At 37.3% G+C, this 8,802-nt stretch overlaps 1 protein-coding gene across 1 annotated transcript; it reads right to left on the bottom strand.

Moving 5' to 3' along the window:
• Nucleotides 1-1,144: 1,144 nt before the first annotated feature.
• On the bottom strand, nucleotides 1,145-8,488 carry LOC143601449 (mannitol dehydrogenase-like). The gene is made up of 5 exons (XM_077078853.1): nucleotides 8,118-8,488; nucleotides 2,351-2,464; nucleotides 1,707-2,220; nucleotides 1,489-1,642; nucleotides 1,145-1,397 (listed from the first exon to the last, which is right to left on the bottom strand). The coding sequence occupies exons 1-5, from the start codon at nucleotides 8,213-8,215 to the stop codon at nucleotides 1,195-1,197; spliced, it is 1,083 nt and encodes a 360-aa protein (XP_076934968.1). The 5' UTR covers nucleotides 8,216-8,488; the 3' UTR covers nucleotides 1,145-1,194.
• Nucleotides 8,489-8,802: the final 314 nt, after the last annotated feature.

The raw sequence follows: 8,802 nt of genomic DNA, 5'->3' as shown, positions 1-8,802 counted from the left end.
TCCGTTGTTAAGTTCACACCAGTTTGTAAGTTTGAAAAGTATGAAATTAGTTCGGACTTAGCGTTTTTCCATGCTTTAAGACAATCTCTTCTAAGGGTCGAACGACTTACGTGTTGGTAGCGTGGTTGAACATACTTTTGCATCATCTCCGTGAATTGAGGGTTGTCGAAGTGGTTGAAAGGAAGTGATTGTTGAATCACAAAGTTGCCAAACTGTTGACGTACCGCTTCAAGGTCGTACGTAAACACCGTTCCTTGATTCGTCATCTCCGGCTGCGAACTACTTCCGGATTCGTCCTTCAAGACCTTGCAAGAGGGCTTTTCTACATGAGCTCTTAAACTGGAGTTTGCTTCTTTGTTATAAAACTTCAAACAATGTTTGCATCTAGCTTTTTGGGTTCCGTTAGACATTTCGCATAGGTCGAAATGTTGCCAAATATCTTGGTTTCGTTTCGTGGGGATGACCCGAACGACGGTTTCTCCCGTGTTCGAGGCACCCATGTTGACCGATGAAGCAGCACTTTGGGAGGCCATGATAATCGACTACGAATTAAGAGTGGTATACTCGAGTATGAAATAAACGACTACGAAAGAAGAGCGTTTGGAGTTGTATAATCGCGTATGAAATAAACGTTTAGAGCGTTTGGAGTTGTATAATCAAGTGTGATCTAACCAATACCCAACCTAAACTATATATAGATGTTTGTGGGGGTAAAATGGTAAAAAAACAAAAAAAAAACGGCTAAAAAACGGTCAAAAAAAAAAAAAAAACGGCTATAAAGCCGTTTGGTAACGTTCGAAAACCGGTTTAACCGGTTATTAAAAAAACCGGTTAACCGGTTTTTTTTATAACGGTAATAAACCGGTTATTTTAAAAACCGGTTAACCGGTTTTTTAATAACCGGTTATTTAAAAAAACCGGTTTTTTTTATAACCGGTTATAAAACCGGTTTTGGCTCCAAAACGTATAACCGATACGTAAACCGGTTACGTAAACCGGTCAAACCGGTTTTTAAAAAAACCGGTTTTTAAAAAACCGGTTTCCGGTTGAACCGGCCAAACCGGTTCCGTAACCGGTTTTTTTGAACACCTCTACATACAAGTGTACAACCATAACCTCATAATTTCACTTATAACATAATACATAACACTATCAGTATAAATACAACATTCATCAATTGCTTCAACAATCAACCTATTCAGCCTTGATCGAATTCGCCACATCGATCACAAACCGATACCTCACATCAGATTTCAACAACCTCTCCATGGCTGTGTTCACATAGTCTATCGGTATTTTCTCCATATCCGCAGTTACCCCATGCTCTGCTGCAAAATCAAGCATCTCTTGAGTCTCTTTAATCCCACCACTATAACTACCCGCAACAAGCTTCCTTCCTGAAAAAAATGCAAATACAATTTATTCCAGCAATATTTTACCCAGTTTCATAAGCTTGCATAAACAGGATTCAATCGTCAAAAGCGTTACCCCCGATCAAAGAAAATGCTGCTACTTCAAACGGTTTATCAGGTATTCCCACAAGAACAAGCTTTCCATGTGGTTTAAGTGCACTAAGCAATGGTGCAATCGGATGATTTGCAGACACCGTATCAATTATCCCATCGAGTGTACCCATAACAGCCTATTAACACAATTAATCAAAACCCAAAACTTGGCTAACGAATCAAGAATTGTTAACCAGTTACCTGCATTTGTTGTTCATCTTTGCTGATTATAAAATGGTCAGCTTTAAGTCCTTGAGTTGCTTCTTTCGCCTTAGCGGCAGTGGTGCTGAAAACAGTAACTTCAGCACCAAAAGCCTTAGCCATCTTCACAGCAACATGACCGAGCCCACCAAGCCCAACCACGCCAACTTTTTGACCAGGCTTGTCTAGCCCATAGTACCTGAGTGGGCTGTAGATTGTGATTCCGGCGCACAACAAAGGTGCACCGGAATCAAGTGGCAAATTCTCAGGCCAACGAAGAACAAAATGCTCATCTGCAACCATGTGATCGGCGTACCCACCGTATGTTAGCGTACCATCGAAATTGGTACATCCATGAGTATTAATCTGCTTCGGACAATACTGTTCATAGCCAATAGCACAGTTTTCGCATGATCTGCATGATCCCACCAAGTATCCAACTCCAACTTTATCCCCAATTTTGAATCTGTCCACGTTGCTGCCTACTTCTGTCACCACACCAACGATCTCATGCCTGTATTATACGATCAAATTACTTTTAAAGACAGGATTTAAATAAATGAATAAATATCAAAACTCACTAGTGTTAGAAAAAGTCTCATGTTTCATGATCATTCAAAATCAAAATGGAAGACAAATCGTACCCTGGGACAACCGGGTACTTCGTGATCCCCCATTCATTCTTGACAAAGTGAAGATCAGAGTGACACATTCCGCAGTAAAGAACTTTCAACCTCACATCTTTCTCGCCGGTAACCCTGTAAATATTTTGAAAAAGCTATCATATAATCGGGTGAATATTTTCACGAGCCAGATAGGGTCGCGGTCCCATCGTTTTCATTGAGTAGTGTATTTTTTCGAAAAAATAAAAATTAAGTGTACTGAGTCTGGTCCATCCAAATTATTCTAGTCCAGGCCAACCTTAAAACTTTTAAAGAAAGCTTAAGAAATAAAGCCCCATAAGTCCAAACCCAATTGGACTTTAAACAAAAAGAAGCAAACATCAAGCCCAAAACCGAACCCCTAACATCTGATTAATTGTCGAAGTTGGAACAGCCTTGGGCGCTTTCGTTGCTAGGTCACGCGGGTGTGAAATCGAAAAAAACAAAAGCATGCAACTAATGTTTGGCACTTTGTAGGGATGATCGACAAAGATTCAGACTTCAGAGTTCAGGTTCGGCCACTTATTTCACCGTTTGGTATTTTTTCTATTTGGGACTTTGGTGGGTCAGGATTTGGAATTATTGAAAAAACTAGTGCTCGAATTTGGTTTCCATTCATAAATTAGGAATGTGTATCTTGAGTATGTGAATTAGGTAGTTGAATGTCGATTTGACGTGTTTTAGTTTTGGAATGAATATATTCAAGAATCATCTTCGCATTTTGATCAAATAAACTAAGGAAAACAGAATTTTTTTTCGCTCCATAAATATTGTTAAGAGATCTTTGGTGTGAAAAAGTTTTGTGATGCTAAACTGGAATTCCAAAGTAAGAAAATAGGGAATACGTTTTTATCATATTACTCTCTCGATACATAAACTAATGTTTTGAAAACAATTTTTTTATATCGAATTCAAAGGATGTCAGATGATAATCTGGTAAATAACTTGGTTATTTACATCGAAAGAGAACATGCTAAAAGTTTTAATTCAGCATTCGTAAATGATGAGTTTAAGAGCTTAAACGTCGCCATGCTAGGTTGTGATTATTTATGTACCCATCCTTTCCCACGTATCTTGTCTTTGAATGTTTAAAAAAAGCAATGCTGTAAAAGTAGGTCTAGAAGGCCGGGTACTCCACGAGTAATTGCTACAAGGTATGGCGCCGAGACAACTTTCTTTAACACCGCCTAGTTAAAGACAATGTAAAATCAAAGGTGGTCAACCTCAGCCAAAATCCGATCTAGTCAGTTAACTTGGGCCGATTCTGGCTTAAACAAATAAAACATAATTCGTATTTCTACAATATTAAGGAACGAATACCATTTTTTCATTAATAATTAGCAATTTTAGAATTATTTGGAATTTAAAAATGTATTTCTCTTATTTATATTAATATTCACCAACATCCTTATAAATAATAGTAAATTTATGATATTTGACATTATATATACATATAATAACCAAAAAATTAAATATCTTAGTTCTATTCGAGTACACCCAACATCCGAGTGGGCCGTCTAGGGTCCGCCTTGCAACTTTTGCAACCTTGAAAAAAATGATTTTTTATGTGTAAGAACGGTAATTTGAATGATTTAATTTAGAGTTATTATTGTTTGACCCGACCCAAACTGCATCGTCGACCATAAAAATAGTAGGAAAAATATTCTTGTTCTTGTGACTTTCGACCCAGCCTAATTATATGTCATCACCATTATCATCGTACTCAGTAAATTTCATCAATAACAAAGCTATGATAGGGTCTAAGATGGGTAAGATGTAGACAACAATACCTATACCCCGTAGGAATAGAGATGTCAATTCTAGTGAGAACCAGACTCGATAATATTTTTGAATCAAGCCTTGGACATAAGACACATAGCAGTCAACCATCATGACATCAACCGATTGTTGCATGTACCCTTGTCTTCTTTCGGCTATCAACGCCACCACATGACGCATGATTAACCTTATGTTACTTTTAACGTTATTTTCACGAAATTAGTAAAATAATATCAAAATTAGTGCAATTTCACTTCCCCCAAGCCCCCCCCCCCCCCCCACACACACACACATATATATATATATATATATAGCAAGGTTATAAAAAGAAGTGGATTTTTCCTAAAAAGTGTAGAAAGTGTGTTTTCACCATTATATTTAATAAAACATACCGCACAATAAACAAACCGCAACCAAAATAAAACACCACACAATAAACACACTTTCCATATCTACCTTCAGATCAACATATCTAACGCATCAGATTAATTCTTACACTTCTTAGACAAACTCCACTTCTTATTTTAACCCCTACCCTATCTATAATATATATAAACGAAAACATAAAAATCCCACGTGTCGCAATGTGGTCGCTCCCCCTTTTTTTGGAGTCACAAGATTTGCTTGATTTTTTGTAACATCCCGAAATTTCCAAAATGATATTAATTATATTACTTAATAATAGAGGGAAAGTTGACTCGGGTTCGGGAAATAAATAATAGAGTAGGAGTTGGTATGAGTCGGGCTAGTGTTAGATTATTTGAGATGGGTTAAATGAGAATGGGCCTTAGGTCCATGGGCTTTAAGGGATATAAATATCCCCTAAACCACCATAAAACCCTAAACCTCATCTCTTTCCATTCTAATCTCTACACATTCAAAAACACACACACCATAAACGAGCAGGATCCGAGAGAGAGTAAACGTTAGTTGGTGCTAGATCGTCGTGACGAACCAAAGCAACAAGACCAGCTCGTGTTCGTAAGTTCGACTCGTTCAAGGTACGTTTATGGTTAGAAATCGTTCGTATAGGTTCGGTTTGATTTGAGAAATGGTAGATCTGAGTTTGTATGGTAAAAACGAATCCAACAAAGCTAAACTTACTGAAAATGGTTATGATTTGATGGGTTAATCGATTGATAAAAAGGACCCGTAACCTATATGCCTAAATCGCACCCTCTAAACATCGATGTTAGGTCGATTTGATAGTTGGGGTTTGTAGGCGCTGGTCAGACGATTCCATGGGTACCTAAATCGAGTTATTTGGTTAAGGAACGAAGGATTTAAGAGCGAACAGAACCTGCAGACGACAACTTCGCCTGCAAGCTAAGTTCGCCTGATGAACTTCGCCTGCAAGCTAAGTTCGCCTGATGAACTTCGCCTAAAGCTAAGTTCGCCTAAGGTTTAACTTCGCCTAAAGCTAAGTTCGCCTAAGGTTTAACTTCGCCTAAAGCTAAGTTCGCCTAAGGTTTAACTTCGCCTAAAGCTAAGTTCGCCTAAGGTTTAACTTCGCCTAAAGCTAAGTTCGCTTAAGGTTTAACTTCGCCTAAAGTTAAGTTCGCTTAGAAAATAAATTAAAAACCTAATGGAAAATGTGTTAAGACAGTTAATGTAAATAAAATTTTTCCAAGCTGACCTAGCAGCTCGACCCCAGCCAGGGGCTCTGCCCCTTGGACCCTGCTAGGGGCTGCCGCCCCTAGACCCCGTTGCCAGGGGCGCTGCCCCCGGACCCCCGTTCGTTGTGGGTAGTAGTTAAGACTGGAAAGATGATATGAGTAGTGATAGTTGTTTGATACGTGTACTTGTTATACAGTCAGCCGTGCACAGCTGAAGAAAGGGATTACGATTAACGGTGAACGTAACCGTGTTCAGGTGAGTTTCTAGCCCATTCCTTGTTATTTTTTCGGGGCTGTGTGCATACTCGATGTGTTGTTAATACATTTATCCTAAGTGATAAGTGTATGTCATATGTGATATGTGTGATAGATATGAATGATTGTTTGTCGGTACGCGAACGATCTTCGGATATTGCGCGTACTGTCAGGTTAAAAATAAAGGTACGAATATTATATATCGAAGATGTATGAATATTTCAAATGAATACTTGTCGGGGCGTGAACGATCTTCGGATATTGCACGTAACGACAAGGGGTATGGTTGTTAAATGAATGAGGTAAGGAATGCCTAGAGTGTTCTTATGTTATAATGTAAGTATGTGTATATAGGTACACGAATGGCATGTGAGTTCTACGTTCGACATAGTAAGTTAGGATGGCAAATCCCTCTAGCTTCTGTCGGACATAGACTCGGCTGGTGATGGCGTAGTTAAGGACTGCGAGCCTTATACGTGAAGTAGATGATATATGTAAACGTAGATAAGGACTGCGAACCTTATACGTAGTGTAGATAGGCGTCAGCATAGGAAAGGACTGTGAACCTTATACGTGCTGTATTTGTAGCATAGGGGAGGACTGCGAACCTCGTACGTGCTATGAATTAGGTTGCAACATAGGGAAGGACTGCGAACCTTGTACGTGTTGTGGATGTATTTCAGCATAGGAAAGGACTGTGAACCTTATACGTGCTGATTTGTAGCATAGGGGAGGACTGTGAACCTCGTACGTGCTATGAATTAGGTTGCAACATAGGGAAGGACTGTGAACCTTGTACGTGTTGTGGATGTACTATGGTATAGGGAAGGACCGCGATCCTTGTACGTACCATAAATGGTGAACATAGGTAAGGACTGCGAACCTTGTACGTGTTCACGACCTTGAGTACAGGTATAGACGGTGAACTATGAACGTACTCTCGGTAGACTGAGGTTAGTGATTGTAGATATGTATGTATGTATGGTAGCAAGTATGTATGTAGAACAGAAGGGTAACTAGTGAAGTATGGATATGTATCTACAGATATGTATGTATGTGTATGTATTGTATGGCGTTCGATTAACTAGAACTCACTCAGCGTAGCTGACTTTTAGTATGCACGCAGGTGAGCTGATTATAGAGTTAGCATGAGGATGACACACGGCATAGATTGAACGGCTGGCATCTGAAGAAAGAAGTAAAGATGTTTTAAATATAAAGTTTTGTGTTATGGTATAAAAGAAAAGATTTAATGTTTTGTAACAAATGATTGATGTTTTATATTCCGCGAAAAGTTTTAATAAACTCTGATTTGAAGAACTGTGTTTATGAGTAAATCCGACGCTAAAGTAGGGTCACCGGGTTCGGAGCCTTACATTTTTAAATGGAGGCTTCTCATGCATTTGACCCGAATTCATGGGTATGGGTCTTACCAAACCCAGATATTCCTTAAACGAGTTATAACATCTCATTAAATTAAAAATTATTCACACCAAATTATTGATATAAAAATCCTATAAAATAGGATATACTAAAAATTAATATCTTATTTATTTTAAAAAAGATATATATATTATTTAAATTAAAAAACCAATTTTATAGTAAAAAAAACAAACGGGTCTTGGGTCTCATCAAACCATAAGTATATTATTAACTTTCATAAATATTATTTATAATTAAAAAACCAATTTTATAGTAAAAAAAACAAACGGGTCTTGGGTCTCATCAAACCATAAGTATATTATTAACTTTCATAAATATTATTTATAATTAAAAAACCAATTTTATAGTAAAAAAAAATAAACGGGTCTTAGGTCTCATAAGAACCATATAGCTTTAAAACCGGGTTATAACATCTCATTTATTTGTGAAACAATTTATCATCAAACCATAAGTATATTATTAACTTTCATACAATAAAAAATATAAATTCAAAAAATAAATAAATATTAGAACAAACAATATAAAACAACACCCGTAATAAGGGGGATAAAAACTAGTGTATATATACATATATTATGCGCACACCGCGAGCAAGGTGTCAGTATCCGCCATTATGAATTATATAATAGACCGAGCAACAAAAGCATGAAGAATACCTTCTGGAGAATGTGAGAGGGGATAGGGATCCATTGGTGTCGCGAGCACCATAACCATAGGACTTGATCGGATGCTCAGATTCAGGTGAGGTGGCCATTGTTGTTGAGGGTTGTGGATTGAAATGATGGTACTTTGAGAGTGACTATAAATAGGCCAACGAGCAGCCCAACTACGTAAGCAATGTCATATGAGTGATGCTGTGCATTCAGGTGAGGTGGCCATTAGATTAATCAAACCCTTTGAATTATCTGCAGTCCACGATTGACCGATCGACATTAATATATTATGATTTTTTTTATAAAGGCAACGGCTTATATTGGAAAGTGTCTTGAAATTTACTTTATATATTCATTTTTGTATGATTTGTAAAAAATATTTAATATTAGTGGAATATTTGTAAATTGCAGTTTGCTTTGTCTTGAAGGATGAATACAGTAGTTTTCATGTTGGGTTTAGAAAGAATTAAAATTTATCAAAAACTTATATTTTGATATATAAATCAATTTAAGACAAATGAATTTGATCATTATTTTAGTAGGTAAGAGTTGAAATGAAAACTCCATAATTTTGTACATACTGTTTTAACCAATCAGACCATGCATCTGTCATACATGGAATATAATAATTACCCTTAGCCAAAAGTAAAATCCTTTTTTCCGCCTGTCAAAATTGTTTAGCACCCAC

The sequence above is a fragment of the Bidens hawaiensis genome, unplaced genomic scaffold (genome assembly GCF_021521415.1).
Source record: "Bidens hawaiensis isolate Kalapana, Puna unplaced genomic scaffold, B.hawaiensis_p1.1 tig00056293_1, whole genome shotgun sequence".
NCBI lineage: Eukaryota > Viridiplantae > Streptophyta > Magnoliopsida > Asterales > Asteraceae > Bidens > Bidens hawaiensis.
The sequence above is the reverse complement of the archived record's forward strand: the minus strand, read 5'-3'. Positions and strand labels throughout refer to the sequence as shown.